Source organism: Aphelocoma coerulescens, chromosome 13, assembly GCF_041296385.1.
Source record: "Aphelocoma coerulescens isolate FSJ_1873_10779 chromosome 13, UR_Acoe_1.0, whole genome shotgun sequence".
Lineage (NCBI taxonomy): Eukaryota > Metazoa > Chordata > Aves > Passeriformes > Corvidae > Aphelocoma > Aphelocoma coerulescens.
Window position 1 is genome coordinate 825,251 of NC_091027.1, and position 22,327 is coordinate 847,577.

At 51.9% G+C, this 22,327-nt stretch overlaps 1 protein-coding gene and 1 long non-coding RNA gene across 2 annotated transcripts in view; both read left to right on the top strand.

The window, feature by feature from the left end:
* Positions 1 to 485: 485 nt before the first annotated feature.
* Positions 486 to 6,823, top strand: YIPF5 (Yip1 domain family member 5). The gene is made up of 6 exons (XM_069028947.1): positions 486 to 588; positions 775 to 883; positions 2,046 to 2,218; positions 3,140 to 3,285; positions 4,798 to 4,979; positions 5,789 to 6,823. Exons 2-6 carry the CDS (start codon positions 783 to 785, stop codon positions 5,949 to 5,951), a joined length of 765 nt encoding a protein of 254 aa, XP_068885048.1. The 5' UTR covers positions 486 to 588; positions 775 to 782; the 3' UTR covers positions 5,952 to 6,823.
* Positions 6,824 to 13,845: 7,022 nt separating this feature from the next.
* The window catches only part of LOC138118148 (uncharacterized), a 30,429-nt gene continuing 21,947 nt past the window's right edge, over positions 13,846 to 22,327 (top strand). The window contains exon 1 of the long non-coding RNA XR_011155012.1: positions 13,846 to 13,923. This is a non-coding gene — a long non-coding RNA (uncharacterized lncRNA). The remainder of the gene's footprint in view (positions 13,924 to 22,327) is intronic.

Consider the following 22,327-nt stretch of genomic DNA (forward strand, 5'->3'; position numbering starts at 1 on the left):
CATGAGAAAGTTGAAAACAAATTCTAATTAACAGGCTTCTAAAGGCTTCTAAAATAATTTTCCCCAGCCCTGGGCATAAACAGTGAGTGACACCGAAAGGACCTTCTTCACATGAGAGTGTCTTCACAGTGCCAGTCACGTTTTCCTCAATTCCCTCATATTCCCAGCTCCTGCAGCTTATTTGTGAGGGGTGGGCCAACAGCCGGGCTGTAATAAAGACAAGAAGATTCACAGCTCTAGCAAAGCTTTTGTGTGGCCTCAGGAAAACATTTCTTGTGGACGTATGAAAGGGAGTGAAAAGGCTACACTTGAAGCAAACCGACTTCATGGGGCTAAACCTAGTCTTGGTGGAGGGAGAGCTGAGGCGGGGCCGGGGCCGGGGCTGAGGCCGGGCTGAGGCGGGGCCGGGGCCGAGGCGGGGCCGGGGCCGAGGCGGGGCCGGGGCCGAGGCGGGGCCGGGGCCGAGGCGGGGCCTGTCTGGCGCATGCGCGGAGCCGCGCGCCCTGTCCCGGAAGTGGAGACGCGGCCGTGACACGTCGCAGGGGCCGCGGCGGCGGGAGCGGGGCCGGGCCGGGGCCGCAGCCGCAGGTGGGGCCGGGACCCCGGGGAGAGACGGGCCGGGGCCCGGGGAACGGGGCGGAGCGGCGGACGGCGCCCCGGGACAGCGCACGGCCCGCGGGAGGTCCCGGGGCCGAGCGGCGGGAGGGTCAGCGCGCAGAGCCGCGCGGTGCCCGCTCGGGAGCGGTCCGGACCCGCCTCGCTGTTCTCTTGCAGAGGAGGCGATGTCCGGGTTCGACAGCTTCAACACCGAGTTCTTACAGACCAGTTACAGCATCGAGGACCAGGCGCAGCCCTACGAGTACAGCGGGCGGCCGTACAGCAAGTAACTCGTGTGCCCCGCGGGGTCACGGCATCTCGGGGAGGGAGCTGGACTCTTAACCTGTTCCACCCCTGCCATGGGCAGGGACACCTTCCACTGTCCCAGGCTGCCCCAAGCCCCAGTGTCCAGCCTGGCCTTGGGCACTGCCAGGGATCCAGGGGCAGCCCCAGCTGCTCTGGGCACCCTGTGCCAGGGCCTGCCCACCCTCACAGGGAAAAATTCCTTCCCAAGATCCCATCTAAGCCTGCCCTCTGGCAGCGGGAAAGCATTCCCCTTGTCCTGGCACTCCAGGCCCACGTCCAAAGTCCCTCTCCAGCTCTCTTTTAGGCTTCCTTAGGATACTTCTGGGACAGTCTGTGTATCCAGGAAAGGTTTGGCACTTCAGCCAACTGCTGGTTTCTGTAAATGAGTCCCAGTTGCTCTGTTTGAGGGAGAGCTGAACTCACTGTCTGTAAATGGAGACCTGAAGGAATTTTGTGTTGAATTCTCTGCCTGGTAGATTTTAGAGCAAGTGCTAGATGATTGAAGGACAAGTTGCATGAATAATCTTAATTATGTGAGTGATCTGCATGTCCTTGGGAGAAGAAATACTGTTCTTCTGCAGCTCCCATCTCCAGTCACTCACTTGGGGACTAGAAATTAGTGTCACCTAACTGAGCCTGCAATGTCCAGGTGACTCCCAGGCTGCAGCAGGGAGGTGTGGTGGTGTTCCTGGGTCAGGGGGGATCCTGTGTGAACATCCAGCCTCGGGATGAGGGCTTTGGTCCCTCCGTGTGATCCCTGAGATGGACGGAGCAGGTCAGTGCCATTTGTGACCTGAACAGGATCACGGGACTGTGCTGGGGCTGGATTCTGCTAACACAAGGAGTTCTGCATTTTCCTTCTTTCTATTTCCATAGTTAAAGATTTTGGAGATGTTTATGGAAATCTCTGTGGTTAGACTTGGGAAAGATTAGTGGCAAGAATACCTGAAGAGTTTGTTTGGGGCAGAGGGTGGCTTTGATTGGGTTTTTTCATGGAGGATCTGGTATGGGACCATGTAATGGGACTTTTTAAGTCAGAAGGAAGAGTTTGCTGTGGTGTATTGACTGGAACAAGCTTTGCCTTGCAGGAGGTGTTGCAGCAGCAGCTCAGGTGTGCCCTAATGTGGGGTTGTGCTTTGCAGGCACTATGGAGGCTACGAGTACCCCCAGCAGGGTGGCTTTGTCCCCCCTGACATGATGCAGCATCAGCAGCCCTACACGGGGCAGATCTACCAGCCACCACAGAGCTACACTCCAGCCTCAGCACAGTCTTTTTATGGAAGCAATTTTGAGGATGAGCCTCCGCTATTAGAAGGTATAACTTTGCTATGGCCTAAATCCAAAACGCCTCCTAGTTTGGGGATAAGTTGGTAGCAGTGTGTGGATTCCCTGCTGCTGGTAGTGCTCAGTAAATTTTAAATCATCATTGCTTTTTTTTTTAACCTGTGTTTTGGCATGTGAAATCCTTGTTCTTGTGCGAACTTCTGCAGTTGTAAATTTGGCTTTATTGCTTCACACCAGCTGCTCTGAGGCAGATTAAATCAATTAACTGGGAGACCTGACTTTGTGACAAAACACTTAATATTCCTCTTGTTGCAAATAAGAATTGTAACTGCCCACTTTGTAAAATAAGTGGCTGCAGGTCCTTTGAGTTGATTCTTGGTTAGAACTGGAATGTTTCGTTGCTAACAAGGAATGCTAAACACTGCAGAAATGCCTGTGTGGAGTACAGCCAGTGCAAAGTGCCAGGCTGGATATTCAGCTACAGTCTGGCTTGCTGGGATCAGTTTCCAGCTTATTTCTGTTATTTTTCAGTTCCAAACAACTGAATAAACCCTCGCTGTTACTGGGTGGCGAGACAGGCGTCTGTCACACCTGTCCCCAGGCACGATACCTTCCACCCTTGGGGCTTTTTTATTAAAAATATTACTTTATTTGCATAAATGAAACAGGATCAGGGAACTGGGCTGAAGGGACTTCTGTGAACCCAGAACTCTGTGCTTGGGCTCTTACCTGGTCCTTCAGAAACCACCTGGGCACTTCCCAGCACTTGAGACCCGGAATGTGTGGAGGCAGCAGGAGGAAAGAGGGGATGGCTCAATTCTCTGGTGCCCATCATGGATCTGGAGGAGATGGGAAGTTGTCATAGGTTAGCAGAAGCAGGGAAGACAAAGAGTGGAGCAAGTGGGGCAGCCAGAAAAGGAAGAAATGAAATCCATGTTCTCTTCACTTGCAGAATTGGGGATCAATTTTGACCACATCTGGCAGAAAACACTAACGGTGCTGCACCCCCTGAAGGTGGCCGATGGCAGCATCATGAACGAGACGGACCTGGCCGGGCCCATGGTCTTCTGCCTGGCCTTTGGAGCCACCCTGCTGCTGGTGAGACACTGCCACAGGGACTGCTGGGCAGGGATGTGCTGGGGAGCGCTGGGAGAGGGGCTGCATTCCCTGGAGGGTTACTGGAGTTCTTGGCGTGGAGGCCAGGAAAGCACGTCCCTTTCATGGAGTGTCCTGAGCTGGATCATCAGAGATCAGGGATCATCAGAGTCCAGCTCCTCACCCTGCACAGGACAACTGTTTGTCTGTGAATGGAAGAGGCACCGGGGCCTCTCACACTGCTGGGATGGATGAGTACTGACACATCAGGTGTGACTTCCAGCGTCAGGTCACTCTGGAGCAAACCTGCTTTCACACTGTTTGTATTGTTTAATGGGCCGGGCACTGCTGAAGCCTGACGAGTTTTTCTAATTGAGCTTAATTGGAATAAGATTGTGCTTTAATGACTCATGAGCGTCAATGATGAGATGACAGCAAACTCTTCCTTGGCATTGAAAGCTTCAGGGGTTTTAATCTGTTTCAGCTTTAGATGCTTCAGGCACTGCTTTTAATTTCTGCCTAAAATTGCACATTGCTGTGACAGTTAAAACACACTTTGGTACCAAGGGGACTTCAAACCTACTTTAATAAGTAACTTTTATTTATGGAAACTAGGCCAGTCAAATTAATGAACATGTTTATAATAGATATGTTTGAATTTTCTTTTTCTAAGAATTTATTTCTCCTGTGTGCTTTTTAAAAAAATCCATGGAATGTAGTGAAAGGAAGTGGGCTGAGCCTGGCACAAAGGTCGCAGCAGGTGTGATTGTTTCCTGTGCTGCCTGGGGAAGAGGAGAGCTGGGTCTAAGTGCATTCAGTTTGGAAGCTGTTGGAGGGGGACACCCTGGCAGCTGCACAGCCCCACGCCCTGCAGGGGTGCCTTGGCAGGTGCTGTAAGGGAAGCATCAGTCTCAGCCAGACCAGGAGATGACCTAAACACACGGACATAACCCACACGTGCTTCCCTTGTGCTTGTGAACAAGCAAAGTTTGGCTTTGGTTTTTTAAAATCTCCCTGAGCTAATCCTGGGTTCACACCCAGCGCTTGGCAGCTCAGCTTCAGCTGTTTCTGGGATTTTTTAAATAATTTTCCCTGTGCCGTAACTTTGTGCATTCTGCCACAAATTAAAGGACTTCAGCTCTGGGTTTGTCAAAAAGTTCCTGAATTACACTTTTGTTGTCTTTACACACCAGTTCTGTAATGATTATTATTGCAAGTAATCAATCAGCATGAGAAGTCCTTGATTAAACCCTAAACAGTTCCTGGGCTGAGATCAGAGAATAACAATCAGATCAGAACCTGTTCATTAAGATCCATAGAGACAGGAGAAATTCCAGGCTCCTGGAGCGTGAGGCGTTCTGGGGGAAACACTCCCTGTGGCAGGGGAGTGAGGGAGCTGGGGCTGGGGGCAATGCCTGTGCCCAACACCCGCTGTGTCCCAGGGTGGGTAGATCTGCTCCCTGACCCCATCCTTGTGCTGGTTCCATCCTGACCCCATCCTGTGCCCGGCTGCAGGCTGGCAAGATCCAGTTTGGGTACGTGTATGGGATCAGTGCCATCGGCTGCCTGGGCATGTTCTGCCTCCTGAACCTGATGAGCATGACCGGGGTGTCCTTCGGCTGCGTGGCCAGCGTGCTGGGCTACTGCCTGCTGCCCATGATCCTGCTCTCCTCCTTCGCCATCGTCTTCTCACTGCAGTAAGTGCTTGCATTTGTACCTCGGGCAGAGATTCCTCCTGAGATGGGAAGGAAATCATTGAAAGGAATTTTCACATTCAGTGCTGAAGGTGTGTGTAGTTTGAATATGACAGGAATCTTTAGTAAGGGCAAGAATTAATTGTTAATGGCTTCAGGTACTTACTGGGGAGAGGGGGGTGAATCCTGGCTTTACCTCTAAGTCAGTTAACATCTTTTGAATACGTAAACTTCAAGAGCAATCTCAGGTTTGTTTTCAGCCAGCTCTGAATCTGACAGGTCTCAGTACCTGTAAAGTCTAAAAGTAATTATTATTGAAGATGCAAATTAGGATTTTACAAATAGAAGAAAATGAGAATGATTCCTCTTGGCTCTGTGAGCTTAGAGACTGAAAAGAAACAGCTTGGCACAGTTCTTTTACTCATTGCTTTGACATTTCATATGCACAGAGTTAATTTTGAGGGGGCTTTCTACTGTCATAATTGACTGATATTGTTCTAAAATTCTAGAATCCCAGACTGGTTTGGGTTGGAAAAGCTCATCCAGTCCCATCTCATGCCATGGGCAGGGACACCTTCCACTGTCCCAGGTGGCTCCAAGCCCTGTCCAACCTGGCCTTGGACACTCCAGGGATGGGGCAGCCACAGCTGCTCTGGGCAGCTTGTGCCAGTGCTTTCCCAGTGCTTTTAGTGGGAATATTTAATTTACTGCCAAATGCTAAAATTCATCCCAGAACCTGCACAAGCTGTTGGATGAGTCCAGGTGTGACTGCTACAAGGCTCACAGGAATTCTCTTCTTTCTGCCTTCCCAGGGGGATGATGGGGATTATTCTCACGGCTGGAATTATTGGCTGGTGCAGCTTTTCTGCTTCCAAGATCTTTATCTCTGCCTTAGCCATGGAGGGCCAGCAGCTGCTCGTAGCCTATCCCTGTGCGTTGCTGTATGGAGTCTTCGCCCTCATCTCCGTCTTCTGAACAGACTCTGGGGGACTCCAGGGGGCCAAAAGGAAAATCCCAGCTTGGAAAATGGACCAGAAACAGCTGCAAACAACTGTCTCGTGTTGCTATCATGAAACTTAGACCTGTTTGAATCACCTGGAACAATGGAAAATGTCTTGTGTTCACTTTTTTAGGACTTTGAATACTGTTTTCAATGACCTGGGGAGTCCAGAGCTTTAATACGTGTTCATGCTTATCAAGTTCCTGTGATTTCTTTCCCATTCCTAGATCTTTAGAAAAAAAGTAACTTTTGGTTGTTTATTTGAGGGTTGTGATTTTTGTTTGTTTTGTTTTGTTTTGTAGGGGAGGGCGAAGGGTTGCAGTTATGAATTGGTAGATTTTTATCCAAAACAGTTAAAGGAGCTGCTGTGGATTTGGGGGACTCTGGATAAATCTGCAGGAACGAGGAACCTGTTTCCTGACCCCTCTCACCAAAAATGCACAAATGAACAAAAGTAATTAGAGTATTTCCTGTGTTTTAACCAATATCCTCCTAAGCTCTTCAGTCTCAATTATTTGTTCATTTGCTGTGAGAGTATTTCAGGATTTAAGATACTTAAATTATGAAGTAGAAAACAGATGCTTAAAAGTGAAAGGGATCTGTAATTCTGTCACACTTGAAACATGACCACATTGGGGTGTCTGTAGCTTTATGTTAACTGGGGTTTCTGAAGGACTTCGACAGAGGTTCCTTCCCTTATGGTGCACATTCTGCTGGATGAAGAGGAATCTCTCTCGCAGTACTTCCAAGGAAAACACCATTTGGAAAACGTTATGCTCGTCAGTATTGTAGTTACTGTAAAATAATTTAAGGCATATTGATTAAATTTTCCTTAAATTTTGAAAAAGGTGTTTGATTTTCCTAATCTTTATTTTTGATGTTCACTTACTAAAATAGAAACTTCCATGTTGAAACAAAATCACATTTAAAATTGAATTCATTGGGTGGATTTGGCGTTTGCTTCAGTCAGTGAAGAGCAGGAAGGAGCCCCTGTCCTGTGTCCGTGCAGATCAATGGCATTGATTACCAACGAGCCTAATTAGGTACTCTCCAGGGTGATCACCTGGGTGTTAAACTCTTAAAAATAATGTTTTCTTTCGCCACAGCATGAGCAAACTTCAGTGCACAGGAAAAACAACTCAGTGTTGCCCTGGCAATAGAGCTGCTGAGTTTGGAGAAACCATAGGAAAAGGGATTTATTTAGATTTAAATGCTCACAAAGTCAGCAGTGGAGGACACTGCACATTCTGCTCCAGCAGTGAGGTTTGACCCAGGAGTTTCCAGGAGCATTTTGTCTTCCTCAGCACAGAATGCAGCAGTTTCTAACTGGATTTCTAAGTGGTCTCTGGGGAGCAGAGAGAAGCAGATGAGAGCAGGAGGTCAAACACTTGACTTCATGGAGGACTTGATAAAAACAGTGTTATGTCTAGAGTGGTTGTCTTAAATATCCCAAACTTCTGGTACATGAATTAATGTGATTGCATTGACTCTTTATTGCCTTTCCAAAATCAATCCTATTGATTTTCTGTAATGAAGTTTTGTCCTAGTCCTTGGTTCAATTTTAGTTACATTTCAAATGATTCAATCTCCCTATCCCATAGAATGTCAGGATTGGAGGCTGTAGTTCTCTACTCCCACATTTGCCTTTCAGAATTAGTAGGACTTTTCTTTCCACATCTGAACTCCCCCACAGTCTGTCCCCCCACCATTCTCACCTGGCTTTCAGATGAAGTGCCAGTACCACTTCTCCCATCCTGCTTTGGCTCTTCTTGTGTTGCTCAGCTTAAAGCACTTAAACAAATGCTGGAGTTGCCTTTTTAAACCCACTTTTGTTATCCCCCAAACTTGAAATCATCTCCTGCCCTGCCAGAGTTGAGAGCCACCTTTCCCAGTCTGTCCATGTGTCTCCCCAGGCTGTTGATGGTGTGACAGTGGCTCTGTTTTTCAGGTCCCTTGTGCTGTGAGGCAGCTGCTGCCCCCGGCTCCGTTTGGTTCTGTTTCTGTACCAGCAAATTCCAGGGCACATCCTGTGCCAAGGCCGTGTTTTTAATGTGCTCCTGTGCCTGTCACCGCGTGTGAATCTGGAATACCCCGAGGCTTGGCTCCAGGGAGAGCACTGGAACATTTCCACTGGATTCTCTGCGCATGGAGGAGCTGGGGCTGCGGCTCCAAGGGCTGCGGCTCCAAGGGCTGCAGCTGGGAATGTGTCCTGAGGGCTGAGGGCTGGGCTGGGCGCAGCCCCAGGCCCTCGCTGGGAGAGGTCACCCCTGCTGCTGCTGCTCCCGTGGTGCCTCAGCTCTGCCAACGCCGGCGTTCAAGGTTTGTTCCTGCTTTTAGGAACTGTGGGAGCTGCAGAACTGCCCGAGCTTTGGGTACCACAGCCCGGGTGCTGCCAGACACGGGGGGCAGAGCCGGAGCAGCCCTCCCGAGCCCCCCCGTGCCCCCGGCTGTGGCCGCACCGGGATGCTCTGGGATGCCGTGGTGCTCCCCTTGTGCTGCTGCATCCAGCAGACCCTGCGGGGTGCGGGAGCCGGGGCTTGCTGTTTGCAGCTTCTCCACTGGGTGGGCCTGCAGGACTCCGCATGTGCTCCGGGGAGCCTGGGCACAGACTCCCGGCATCACTCGGGCTGGAAAAGCCCTCCCAGCCCATCGAGTCCAGCCTGTGCCCGATGCCCACCTTGTCCCCAGCCCAGAGCACTGAGTGCCACCTCCAGGCCTTCCCCGGAGACTCCAAACCTCGCTGGGCAGCTCCTTCCAGTGCCTGACCACCCTTTCCACGAGGAAATTCCTCCTGGATTCATGTCAGTGCAATGATGTGCTACAGACACCTGAGTACCACGATTTCTCTGCTGCACCCAAAGCTGCTGCTCTGCTGTAGCAGGACTTGGGAAGCCTTTCCCTCCCCCTGCCCTCCCTGCTGGTGTCCCACATCAACAGCAGTGACATTCCCAGGTGGTCACAGCACGGATCCAGCTGAGCCTCTGCCCTGGGCAGGGGAAGGGATTCATTCCAGCCGTGAAGGGGATGCTGCAGTGCCCGGGTTCCCTCCCAGGAATGGGGGACCTTTTCTATGTCACATTCTTTGGATGACAGGGAATATTTTTGACCAGCTTTATCTTTACCTGACCAGGAAGTCTCTTTGTTTTCTGTACATAAATTTATTTTTCCCTGAGTAAATCACTGCCTTTCCAGCTGTTGGGTGACACACGCAGGTGAGCTCTCAGGAAGGATTCTCAGGAAGAGTTTCCTGACAGAATGCATTAATGGTTCCACAAAAGGAGCATCTGCTCAATTAGCTGCAATTGCCTGTAAGGTTTTCTCTGGCTTTTTATACTCTCCTGGAATTCTTACATTCCAAATTCTTTTCTCTAAACTAGGTTTGATCTGGAGTTGGGAATTCCCAATAAGTCAGTGACAGCTTGGAGAGACTTACATGTGAACTTGATTTCAGCATCTTCTGTTGGAATGCATTGATGTATTCACATGTCTGTCCAGTCAGGATGACAATTCTGACACCGTGGGGTAGTTTATTTCTGTTCATTTATTTAGTTATCTGCTTTACATATCAAGGTTGGGGGGGGTGTTGGTTTTTAATGGTATGGGCCTCTCCTCATTTCACTTCATCCCTGGTGATTTCCCTGTCATTGCTGGATACAGCATCAGAATTAAGTTTCCAGTGTGCATATGGACAAAAGAGAAGACAATAATTACAAATGATTGATCAGTCCAAGCCCACATCATTGGATTAATTCTTCCCTCCTTCCCACCACTGTTAATTCAGAATAAATTTGCAGCAATCAAGAGATCTTCACTCGTGTGCTGATGATCTTCATGTTCTGCCTGAGCTTTAATTGAGCTTAAAAGGCCTAATTCTGCCTAAAGTCTATTCTTAGTGTTGTTTCAGACCTGAATGTAGAGGTTAAATTTGAAAATTACCCTCCTGCCTGCATCTTAGCTGGGGACAGTTTCCCCACCCAGTCAGTGCCTCCACTAATGGGCCCCAGTTCCCCTGGGGTGGGAGGATGTGGGGTGGCTGTGCCGGGACGGAGCCAATGGATGGAATGGGATTGCACCCCCCTCACTGCTCCTCGGGTCTATTGACATCACAGGGATTTGTCCAGAGGGTGCCAGGAGGAAATAAAGCTGTGGGGCTGGCACAGAGGGGCCAGGGGAGTCCTCAGCAAGCCCAGGGAGCTGTGGGGGTCACCCAGAGCACAGAGCACATCTCCTGTTGGGGAACAGCAGGGCTTGCCTTCACCTCTCTCCCTGCTTCTGCCTCTGCACATTCCTGGATTGCTGAGCAAGTGATGGAATAACCAGAGAGGCCCATTCTTGAGCCTTCATTATTTTCAAAGCAAACACAGGCACAATTCTGGACCCTGGAGGAAAGAGAGCGAAGCTGAATTTTGGACCTATAAAGTGCTGGCAGCAGCGAGATAACACCCATTAAAAACATCAGGCTGAAGCTCTGAAACCTCTGCAGTTTACCCAGTAATTTGTCTGGAAGGCTGTTCTATGGGAGCTTTTTCCATGGAAACCTGCAGTATGATCCCCCAAACAACTCACTGCACTCAGCTGCAGATGGGCTCGGTGTTTAGATCCCACCCAGCTCTGTTGGCCTGGTTGCCACGGCCCTGGTTTGTCTTCAGACAATGTTTGATGGAGCCCTCGCAGGGAGCTGGGGCCCGGCTGTGCCCGTTCCGTGGGGAGTGAGCCGGGCATGGATGTGCTGGAGGTACTGGAGGTAGAGGAACGCTGCCAGCTCCTGCCCAGCTCCTGCCCAGCTCCTCGGGCAGCCTCAACAGCCCCGTGCCCACCCAGCACCTCCAGCCCTTGGGCACCGACCCCTCTCCCTGCAGAGCAGCTTACGAAGGTGTTGGTTAATTGTCATTGTAATTTCTGCAGGACAGAGGGAGAAACTGAGGCACAGAGAAGGGGAACGTTTGTTGGGAGGCCTCTGAGCCCAGGTCCCCAGTTCTGCTGGGAAAACAACCCCAGCACAACAGAGTATCTTTACCTTTTGCTCATTAATCCCATTATCAGCAATCATCTGCATCATTCTCTGAAACAAGAAGCTATTTCTGACTGCTTTTGTATTGCTGTGGTTCTCGATACTCCTCACTGTTTCCAGGCTTTATTTCAGCACATTTCCAGTGGGATTCTCGTGGTCAGGCACAGATCTGTAGGGCAGATGTCCCTAGATGAGTAACTCATCAGAGGCTTTACAGGCAGTGGCTCTTTCCCTCTCCTAAAGCTCTAATGTCAGGTGAGGCACCCTCTGTGACCGAGAAGGGGAGCCCGGGTCCCTTGGGAATCCCTGCGGGGTGGAGGGGACACGGGGCTGGGAGCAGGGACAGACCGGGCACGAATGGGCAGGACCGGTGCTCCCATGGGGCTGCAGGCTCAGGAGTGCCCGGCCCAGTGGTCAGCAGAGCCCGGGCACGTCGGGCCCTGCAGGGCTGGCCACGCTGGGCACACACGGGACGGTTTTGGTCACTCGGCTGTCCCTGAGCTGGTGGTCAAAGAGCACGGGCAGAGCATCCCCGGCTTCAGAGCTGTTTCACCCGGGACAAGCAGCACCAACAACGAGCCTTCTTGCCAGAGGCACTCCTTGGCCTTATCTCTACTATCCTGACCATTTAAAAGACGGGGTTAACAAGGGAAGAAAGAGGAGTAAATGGAACTCGGCGCCCAAGCTGTGGATGGCAGTGGCGGGGTCCCTGCTCCAGGCGGGGCTGGGAGCAGCTCCGAGCAGCCCTGCAGAGAGGCACAGACGCAGCCTGTGCCTCCAGAGCTGGGGACAGGGGTTCGGAGCCCAGTTTCGGTGCCACTAGATGGCAACCGGCGCATGGCAGTGGGGGCATCCCAGCCGGCATCGCCCGGGCGCTCCGGGCGCTGCTGGGTGCTGGAGCCGGGATCCGCTCCCGGCCCCGCTGCCTCCTCCTGGGCACTGCCCGCGGGGCCAGCGCCGGGGCGGGGCTCGGGAGCCGGGCCAGGAGCTGCTCCTGCAGCGCTCGGCTCTGCTTTGCCTTCGCTGGGCTCACCCGCAGCCGAAGGAGCTCCGCGCTGACAGAGTTGCAGCAGGGCCAGGGAGCCGCAGGAGGGGACAGCAGCTGCGAGGGCACCAGGGCAGAGCCCCCGTTCAGCAGCGCTGGGGAGCAGCCCAGCAGACAGACCCCGAGCTGGGGCTTTTGGATACTCACTGGAGATGTGTCTGAGACATTTAATAGTGTGTCAGAGCACACGTGCCTTTGATCTGGGGATTATCCAAAGTTCCCACCTGATGCAGGGATGGCATTGTTAAAGAAAGTGAAGGAGATTTTCTGTCCCCAGGCTCTGTCCCTGCTGACCAAAGGTCAGCAATGTCTCCAGGTCCTACAAGAGCCCAGAGGATCACTCAGGTCTGATTTCAGCCCCTGCAGCAGCTCTGTGCCACTCCGGGGTGCAGCCCTGGGCCACAGGGCCTGTGTGCACCCGGCTCCTCCTCATCCTCCCAACAGAAGCTCCAAATCCTGTGCAAGGATGCTAAAAAACCAGAAAGGGGTGGAGAGGATAATGGGTTTTGGCCAACTGCCACTTCCCTTAGCAGGGAAAAGTTACTGGCTGTTCTAGTGACCTCCACAGTCATCTAAGCAGCTACACTTAATTATGCTGAGTAATATAAAAAATTCTTTATATCCTGCAAGCAAAGTCCTCCTTGGTCGATGGAAAACAGAAGTCCAGCAGAGCAGGAAAATGCCTGTGCCTGACAGCACTGCCTTATAATCTATTTTTAACTGAATTTCTCCATCTCCTTTGTAAAGAAATAACACTTCTTCATTGCCTCTGGCCATAATTAATGTGCTGTAACTCAAGTCCAAGAGACATATAAAACCAGACTTTAAACAGAGCATTAGCTTTCAAGCAGAGCAAATCATTTTGGAGAAAATACTGTTTTCTATACTTAAAACTCTTTCCCCCTGGTTTTCATTAAAGTGCTTCAGCTGCTCAAACACGGAACGTGCTTCCCCCAGCCCTGTGCTGGTTTGAGCACATCCTTCCCCACGGGGTGAGGAGCTGCTGTAGGCACAGCTTTTCCACAGGGATCTGGAACAGCAGGAGCAGCCGGGGGGGGTCACCTGCTGGCAGTGCCTCTGGTTTCTTTGGTTTGAAAGGAATATTGCCATTTGTCATTGCAAAAAGGGGAATACAAGGCAGGGGTTGGAAGGGACCTTACAGATCATCTCCTTCCAACCCAAACCAGTCAGTGACTCCATGACTGCACCCCCACAGGTGTTCCCCATGTGCCCCATCCCCACAGGTGTTCCCAATGTCCCCCATACCCCCAGGTGTTCCCAATGTCCTCCATCCCCACAGGTGTTCCCAATGTCCCCCATACCCCCAGGTGTTCCCAGTATTCTCCATCCCCACAGGTGTTCCCAATGTCCTCCATCCCCACAGGTGTTCCCAATGTCCTCCATACCCCCAGGTGTTCCCAGTATTCTCCATCCCCACAGGTGTTCCCAATGTCCCCATCCCCACAGGTGTTCCCAATGTCCCCCATATCCCCAGGTGTTCCCAATGTCCCCCATACCCCCAGGTGTTCCCAATGTCCTCCATCCCCACAGGTGTTCCCAATGTCCTCCATCCCCACAGGTGTTCCCAATGTCCCCCATACCCCCAGGTGTTCCCAATGTCCTCCATACCCCCAGGTGTTCCCAGTATTCTCCATCCCCACAGGTGTTCCCAATGTCCCCATCCCCACAGGTGTTCCCAATGTCCCCCATATCCCCAGGTGTTCCCAATGTCCCCCATACCCCCAGGTGTTCCCAATGTCCTCCATACCCCCAGGTGTTCCCATGCCCCAGCTGTACCCCACCCACCCTTTCCCACTTATCAGAGCAGACAGGGGGGCTCTGCCTTTTTCTCTGAGGGTTGCTTTGCTCGCAGGGAGGGCACTGTGTTCAGGTAAGGGCTCTTCTGGTGTGTTGGGGTGTGAGAGAGGGGCTGCTGGGGCTGTGTGGTACTGACAACCAGAGAAGAGCTGGTTGGTGCTGCTGGAGCCATTTCTCTGGCCGTGTTCCCTGTGTGTCTGGGGTCCTGGGCTCACTCTGGGTGGGCCCAGTGCTGGTGCTAGGGGTGCCCTGGGATAGGGGAGCTCCCTCCCCCTCGGGCTGTGTGGGTGGTCGGGGCTCTGCTGCACACCAGGAGGAAGCCCAGACTCATTTCAGGATGTGCTATATGGTAAAATATGTTGTTATGGCAACTAAAGTTCTAAAAATAGACCAAGGAGAAAAAGATGATGTACATAAAAATGACCACATTTTATTTTAATTATGAGGAGATTTAAATGCTTTCTATGTGAAGAATTCTGAAGTTTATGAGTGAGTTTTGCTTGTGTCTGTAACTCTGAGCCCAAAATGGTTGGGCACTGCAGGGAGGCTTCCAGAAGCTCTGGGCAGCAGCTGTGGCAAGGCTGGGGCTGAGCAGCTGGGAGAGAACAGAGAGAAGCTCAGTCTGTGAGGAGGTCCTGCTCAGAAACGGAATATCCCACTCCTAAAACCCTATCTGAGGGAAAAACTTTATCTTTGGGTTAACTTAAAAATCTTCCTGAGCAAATCCTAACGCTGGAATTTGGGACCAACCAGAGCAGCAGAAGCTGTTCCATGTCTTGGTTTCTGTTGCCCAGAGCAGCTGTGGCTGCCCCTGGACCCTGGCAGTGTCCAAGGCCAGGCTGGACAGGGCTTGGAGCAGCCTGGGACAGTGGAAGGTGTCCCTGCCCATGGCAGGGGTGGCACTGGATGGGCTTTAAAGTCTCTTCTAACCCAAGCTAGTCTGGGATTCTCTGATCTGTAAGTGCTGGGGCAGGACTTGGCTCTGGGCTGGTGCTTGTGTAGGCAAAGGGTAGCAATTAATTACATTTTGGCACTACAACCAGTGGCTTTACAGGGAATCTTCATCCAGCTGCACTGTTCTGATGTCCAGACCTGGCTGCCCTCCCTGTCCCTCGTCACCCGGGTCAGGAGCTTCGACTCCTTTGCTTTTCCCACTCGTTCTGTGTTGTGAAAGCCAATTCTTGAAACTGAGTCTTTTCTCTTAATAATAACAACAACAACAATCACACCCAGTCTTGCTTTGGTGGCCTCACTCAATACAGCTGCTCTCCTTGCAAAACCCCCAGGCTCTGCTGTGGCTGAAGCTGCGGCTGCCCAGGGCCAGCATTTGCACTGCAGGGATCAGTGAACTTCAGTCATTCTTGGAACCACTGGAGAGAGGAGGGGTTTGTGTCAAAATCCAAGCTGCAGCTGCAATCCTTTTATTAATTATAACTGAGCTTCCCTGGAGCTGCCCAGTGCTGGCTGGGCCAGGTGGGTCAGGAGAGCCCTGGCAGGGAGGGCACTGGGGTGGGTCTGGCCAATTCCCATGGCAGCACGGGCTTCCATCCTCATCCCAGCCGGCTGCAGTGCCCCCGTGGGAATGCTGGGGTCACTGCCAGCCCCTCTGCTGCCCCCCTCCCTGCCAAGCCCTGGGGCAGGAACACACTCCTGGCAGGGGAAGGGGCAGCTGGGATGGTCCTGGGCACCCCACTCGCTTCTCCCCTGCTGGGTGAGTCCTGCATCCTCTGAAAGACAAATATCTGCAGAAGGGGCCACAGAGAGGAAACTTCCCTCGGTACAGAGGGAGAGCTGTGAGTGTCAGCTGCATGGGATGTGTGTATGAAAAGCAGCATTTAATTAAATAAAGATAATGTAAACAGAAATCTGCATCGGCTCACTGTGTGCCACAGAGTGAAGGAGCTGCCAAGGAACAGGAGTTCCCTGCCTGGCTCCTGCTGCCAGCAGGAGCAAATTCCCTGCCCAGGCTGTGCTGTTTCTGCCTGTGTGTATAGACACATAAATAGGTGTATGTGTGTTTACCATGTGCTGTAATTTCTTAGGTGCTATAAATTTCGTGCCTCTTCCAAATATTTGAGCACTCCTGTGACCTTCTAACCAAAACAGCCAGAGTAAACTGTATGCAATCTATATGTACAGGGGCTGTCAGAGAGAGCTAACATTTACCCAGAGTCGGGGCTGTTTATATTGCAGCAGCATGAGAAATGGCAAACACGGAGCAGAGAGGCCGCTCCCGGCGGGAGGGGATGGGAATCCAGGGAAGGGATGGCCTGGGAGCGGTGCTGTGCCCCTGGCATTGGGCTTTGGCACAGCTCTGAGCCTTGCCCTCGCATGTTCTGTCCCAGAGGGAGCTCCTGGGGGCTGGGGCTGTGCTCTGTCAGTGACAGTGTGGCTGATGCTGTGGCCACCAAACCCCGCTGTGCTCCCAGTGCCGGTTACTGGGGGCAGCTCAGGCAAGGGCCCGTCTGATTCCCCAGGGTGAGGACCAGGGGATCATCCTGTCTCATATTGTAAGTTAAAAGGAAAAGCAGGAAACCGAAGTATTACATTTAAAGTGTTGCTTGTGAGGCATTTTGAGTTCCCCTTTACCCAGTGGCAGAGGTGGGAGCCCACCAGGAACTGGTGCTCTGGGATTCTCTCTGGGATTTGGTGCTGTGACCAAACTGTGCTTGATAAAGTTCTGCCCCTGTGCAGTGACAGAAGTGGTATCTGATGGAGAACACTTAATAGGCATTAAATTAGACATTAGACATGTGAAAAAGGACAGGTCATGTATATTGACAGCTGTGGAAGGAAAAGGGATCAGCTTTCTTGCCAAGGGGGAGGAGATCCCAGTCAGTGCAGCACTATCCATGTGCTACAGTGAAACCAGTACTTGGAAAACTGCAGCCATTCCTACCCATTCCTTGTTTCCCTTGGCCGTTTTGTTGGCTGAATTTCTACTAACTATTGGATAAAATCCAGACTTTTAATGGAAGTTTGCATGTGCTTAGGTGTTGGGTTTGCCCTTTTCTGTTGCAAGCTTGTTCTTTAACCATTTGTCTGGATTGTGACACTTCTCCAGGCTGGTATTCCTAATCCTGGATTTCTGTGCTAGGAATTGGTAAAGAAATGGGAGTTTTTGTAGCAATCCCCTCCTGATCCAGACTGCATCACCCTCCCTCTCCTCCCCAGCTCCCTTTCTCCCAAACCAGGCAGCAGCAGCTGCACGGGAGACAAGCTCTGGGCTAAAAGGTGACACCAGGTAAGAGAATGGTTTTGCTTCTGCTGGTGTCACCTTCCCAAGGGGTTACTGGGAAAATGCAGAGCAGCTGGTTTTGACCTGCCCTTGGAGGAGCAGCAGCACAGAGCTGAGGTGCTAAGATGTTCTCCAGAGCAGGGCAGGCTTTGCACAGAGGGAGAGGTGTTCCTGTGGGGATCTGAGCATGGAATGACCCAGGGCTGTGCTCACCCTGGGAGAGAGCCATGGTCCCACAGCAACAGCTGAGCAAAAGCACTGATCCCATGCAACAGAAACGAGAGATCTGAGAGGAGTATATACAATAACAACAACAACTCTTTCCTCTGTAAGGAAAACCAGGATATCCAACTCTTTCTTCCTCTCCTTGGGCTCCAAGCCCCACTTTTGAGTTGTAAATCTCTGTGGAGATCCAGGTTTGGGTGCTGTGTGTGGAGCTGGTACCTCCTGTGTTCTGTGAATGCCAGAGGAAGGCAAACCTGCCTGAGAGTGCAGCTCTGCAGCTGCCAGCGGTGCTGGCCAGCACGGTGGTGAAATTAAGGACAAATAGGCAGGAGTACATTTTGTGCATGTAGTGTCTGCTGATGACTCAATATTTCAGCTAAACATATTTACCTGAATATTCATAGTCGCTTTGGAGGTGGCTGCATCTCCTGAGCTCAGCTAATCACTTCAATTCTGATAATGGCACTGCTTTGCTCCAGCCCCCAGCACTGCTGCCCGCAGCCTTCAGCTTCCAAATACCCCAAGGCAACAACAACACACCTCACAAAGACCCAGCAGCCTGGCTGAGGTTTCCCTTTGCAGTGGAGGCACCAAATCCAGTTTGAAGCGCAGAGGTCTCCGTGGGGGTCAGGGCAGGACCCCCTGGCAGTGGGAGCTCAGAGTGAAGCGCTGAGGTCAGAGCTGGGCGCTGAGTTTCCCCTCTGGGAGGGTTTTATCAGGCAACAGATGGTGCTGAGGTGCTGCTGAATCTCAGTGTCACCTCAGCTAATCCTCAGCGAAGTTTTGAGGTTTCTCTGAAGGCTGTGGCTGCCAGCTCAGCCCTACTCTGGCAGCAGGATCTGGGATCAGGGAGCCAGGAGTCAGTGTGGGGCTTTGCAGTAACAGACACGGCCCCGAGGGCTGCTTGGGATATGTTGTGCTTGAAAGGGAACTGGAGTTCTTCAGACAGCAAGAAGGAAAGTTAGAAATTAAAATGAAACAGATAAAAATAAACCCCCCACAGTGAGCTTTTCCATTTGCTGGATTAAGGAACTTTAAGATGAAGAGGTTGTAGTCAGGTGAGTCTTGTCCTCTTCTCTGAGGCAACCAGTGACAGGACAGGAGGAAACAGCCTCAGGCTGGGCCAGGGGAGGCTCAGGGTGGACAGCAGCAGGAATTTCCCCATGGAAAGGGTGCTCAGGCCTTGGCAGGGGCTGCCCAGGGAGGTTTGGAGTGCCCATCCCTGGAGGTGTCCATGGAAGGATGGACGTGGCACTCAGGGCTCTGGGCTGGGGACAGGGCACAGGTTGGGGTCGATGGTCCTGGAGCTCTTTCCCAACCTCAGCGATCCTGGGATCTGCTCTGTGCCCTGAGACACAGCTCTAAGGGGAACTCCTGCCCGCTGATCCCTGAGTGCACAGACCCCGTGTGTGACTGCAGGGCAAAGCCACCCTTAATGGGGGTGTCACATGCAGCCCTTGCTCACTACTATTTATCATTTGTGTTATACAGCTAAAAATAATCCATTAGAAACCCACAGGAAAACTGGGCTTGGGTTTTCTCTTGCAATGGCAGAGTGGGATACAACTGGAGGTGCTGGGTGTGGGGAGGGGGGAAAGGGAGCACCACTTGATCCCAGGACATCCATTTGCACCAATCACTTGTGTACCAGGCGTTGGATTCTTCCTGCCCAGACAGTCCCAGAAAGGCAGATTTCCTTGGCTCAGGCACAGGGGCTTCAAGGTGTGTGCCCAGACTTTCCTAGAATTTTAAAACCAAGGCTGACAAGCCGTCAAATAAATAATGCTGCTGTTTTAAACTCGTGTTCATGCTTGAATAGGGGCTGATTTCCACTGGTACTGCTGACTCCAATCATCCCAGCTGGACCTCAGGCCCTCCCAAACCTCAAAATGAGAGACAAAATTTTCTTTATTGCATCTATAGTTAAAAGCTGTGAGAATCTTTGTGACTTATATCACTAATGATACTTTAACTAGTTGATATTTTACTTTTTTATAGCTGGGGAGTTTATTTTTAAATCCTTGCTTTTTCAATAGCTTCATTGCAGTAATTGCTGAGGAAAATCGTGCTGCAGTCGATACCAAAGTGCTTCAGAGTGGTGCAGAATGGGAACAGAGTGTCTGTGCCCTGTTCAGGGAGGCTCTGTGCTGTGCTTCCTCAGCAGGTTTGCTCCTGTGGGCAGCTGGAGCAGCTCCTGGCCCTGCCAGGGCTCTGTCCTGGCTCTCCAGTTGCTACCAGTGGCCTTGACAGCCCTGTCCTTCCCCAGACTGGCCTGGCTGAGCTCAGTGTGAGGGCAGAGCCCACCACGCTTCTGGAGAGATTTCTGCTGTTGTGGGAGGCAAGATCCTCTTTGATCCCAAATCCAGGGTCCCGTGGTCAGCTCCTGCCGTGGAGAGAAGGACTGGGCTGGCTTCAGCTCTTCCCAGCTGTGTCTGGGCTGGAGCTGCTCTGGTTGAGGCACTTTAGAGCCTCTCAGGTGTGCCCGGGGGGGGGTGTTAAACATGGACCAGGCTCTGAACCTGGCAGTGCTGGGAGGGTTCCTTTCAGGGTGTGGGGAATGTGGGCAACCCCAGGGTAGTGACAGCTGTGTGTGAGCTCCAGAGGTGGAGGAGGCTTCACCCAGCACTACTGCAAAATAATTACAGCAAAGAAAAGCTTGATGGACTTGCATGTGTGGATTTATTGGCAGTAGTTTGCATTTTTTCCTCATTAAGGGCTGATTATTCTGATAATAAAGAATAAACTTTGCCATCGAACATCTCAAGGCTCAACAGTCCTTAATTAAACGTCATAATTGTCTTTTGAAGCAGGTAAATGTTATTGCATATCACAGGAGTGCAGGCTGGGGCTGAAGAGCAGATGCAGCTTGCTGTGATGAGGAGCAAAGCTGAAAATAAACGTTTTAGGGTCTGTACGTTGTCAGCAGAGGACAGACCTTAACCAGGGGCACTTGATTTCCACCCTTCTTGTGCCATTTGCATTTTCTCTCTGCTAAGGGGGTTATCAAACAGTTTAATTGGCGGCTCGGTGTCAGCATTGGTCTTGTTCTTCACATTTCTGTGAGGTTTGCACAGGAGTAAATGTCCTTGTGGCAAAACCAGCACGAGTTCCTGGCTGCTGCAGGGTCACAGCTTGACCCGCACAGGCGGCACCGAGTGCCAGGACAGGGGATCCCTCAGTCCCTCGGTACAAAAGGCTCTTCCCAAGAGCTGCCTCCCACCTGATGCGGAGAAACTTTTCCCTTGGCAGCAAAAGGCAAGACCTGAGGAAGGTGCTACTGAATCTCAGTGGCTGCTATAGCCAGTAAGTGTGATAAAATCTGGCTTATAGTTAGTGACAGAAGAATTGCAGGGGCTTTGAGTGGGGATTTAACACTTGCAGTAACACAGGGGTGCACTTCCTGCCCCTGGAGAGCAGCACAGCCTTTACCCTGACATGGGCTTGGCCTGCCCACTCCAGGGCTGTGCCACCAGTGGGGATGGATGTAAAGATCTGGTGTTCTGGGCAGCTGGAAGGAAAGGGGCTACAGCAGCCTCTGACACTGGGTGTTGTTCTGCTGTTGGAATTAACCCACATCACAAGACACCACAGAAAGAAAACCAAGACAAGTCCTTGAGGAAGGGCAGGAGGTTCCTTCTGGGGCCATGGGAACAGAGGAATTCTCCAGGAGCTAAGGCTCAAGAGTCACTGGTTCTTTACAAGGTACCAGGTACCAAACTCTTGTGCTAAGAAATCCTAGAAAATAAGATTACTTTATGTTGGTCATATGGAAAGGGCAGATTAACCCTGCTGGACTGTGGAGCCAATACACATTTACCCCACCAGTGGCATTTTTCTGTTCCCTTCCCTGGAAAAAGCTGGTGCAAGCCGAGGTGAGGGTTTGATCTGCACCCGAGGCAGCTGCAGGCCTGTTGTGCCCTCAGGGATGTTGCTATGCTACAAATGCAGCCTCAGCTTTATTCCCTGGGAAGGCTGAGAGGTGTTAATACACCTGGAATGGATAATTTTAAATATTAAACTGGAGATGGGCTCCAGAAAGCTTTAGTGAGGAGTCATTTCCTCCCTGTACCATTCGAACAGATCAGTCTGCTGGGCTGCTGAAGGGGTGTCTGGGCTGGGGGCAGTTCCCTCTGCTGGGCTGCCCTGCATCCCCTGGGTCCCTCCATCTGTCTGTCCCTCCATCCCCTGGGCTGGGGAGGCTCTGAGAGCAGCCTTGGACGCTGCTGCTGGTGCCACCCCCCTGGCTCAGCCCCTCTGCTCTTGGAGCCACAGCAGCTTTAGCAGGAGGGGAACTGCCTCCCTCTGCCCCGAGCATCCATCGCCTGCCAGGGTCACCGTGAGAACGGGCTCTGAATAATCAGCCAGGCCAATTAATTAGAGTGCTGGTGCTGCCCTGTGCAGCTGGAGGGTCACAGCTATAGTTACCTCTTTCCCCTCGGCGGGAGCGCAGCGGGAAGGAGCTCTGGGTGCATCCCTGGTTTATTTATCAATGACGGAGGCGGCTGCAGCGGGGCCGTTACACCACAGCGATGGTATCTGCTGCCTGCTGCTGCTGTGGTTGTTTGCAAACGTGTCACGGCAGCATCCTTGTGGTTTCACAGACAGGGTGGTTTCCTTTCCTTAAAAACCTGCCTTGCAAAGCAGAGCAGTGATGCTGGCAAGGGGCAGACACATCTTGGTGCTGCTCAGGGCCCCGGCCCTTCCCATCCCCCTGCTTGGGCACAGCCCTGCGTGAGCTGGGCCATCCCAGAGCCACACACTGGGCTGGAAGGGACCCTAAAGCCCATCTTGTTCCCATGGGCAGCGACACCTTCCACCATCCCGGGCTGTTCCAAGCCTTGTCCAACCTGGCCTTGGACACTGCCAGGGACGGGGCAGCCACCACCACCAAAATTTGTGTATTAGTAGCCCGTGGCTGGAGAGAGAGAGAGAACAAATACTTCTGATGGAAAATGAGGTGACTAAAATGTGCAGAGAGACAAGTATTTCCCTTCTATGCACACTGAGCAGTTGT

Coding starts and splice junctions, on each gene's coding strand:
- YIPF5 (XM_069028947.1), top strand. CDS start 783: ATGTCCGGGTTCGACAGCTTCAACACCGAGTTCTTACAGACCAGTTAC. Junction 2,219..3,139: donor TGAGCCTCCGCTATTAGAAG/GTATAACTTTGC, acceptor CTTCACTTGCAG/AATTGGGGATCAATTTTGAC. Junction 4,980..5,788: donor GCCATCGTCTTCTCACTGCA/GTAAGTGCTTGC, acceptor CTGCCTTCCCAG/GGGGATGATGGGGATTATTC.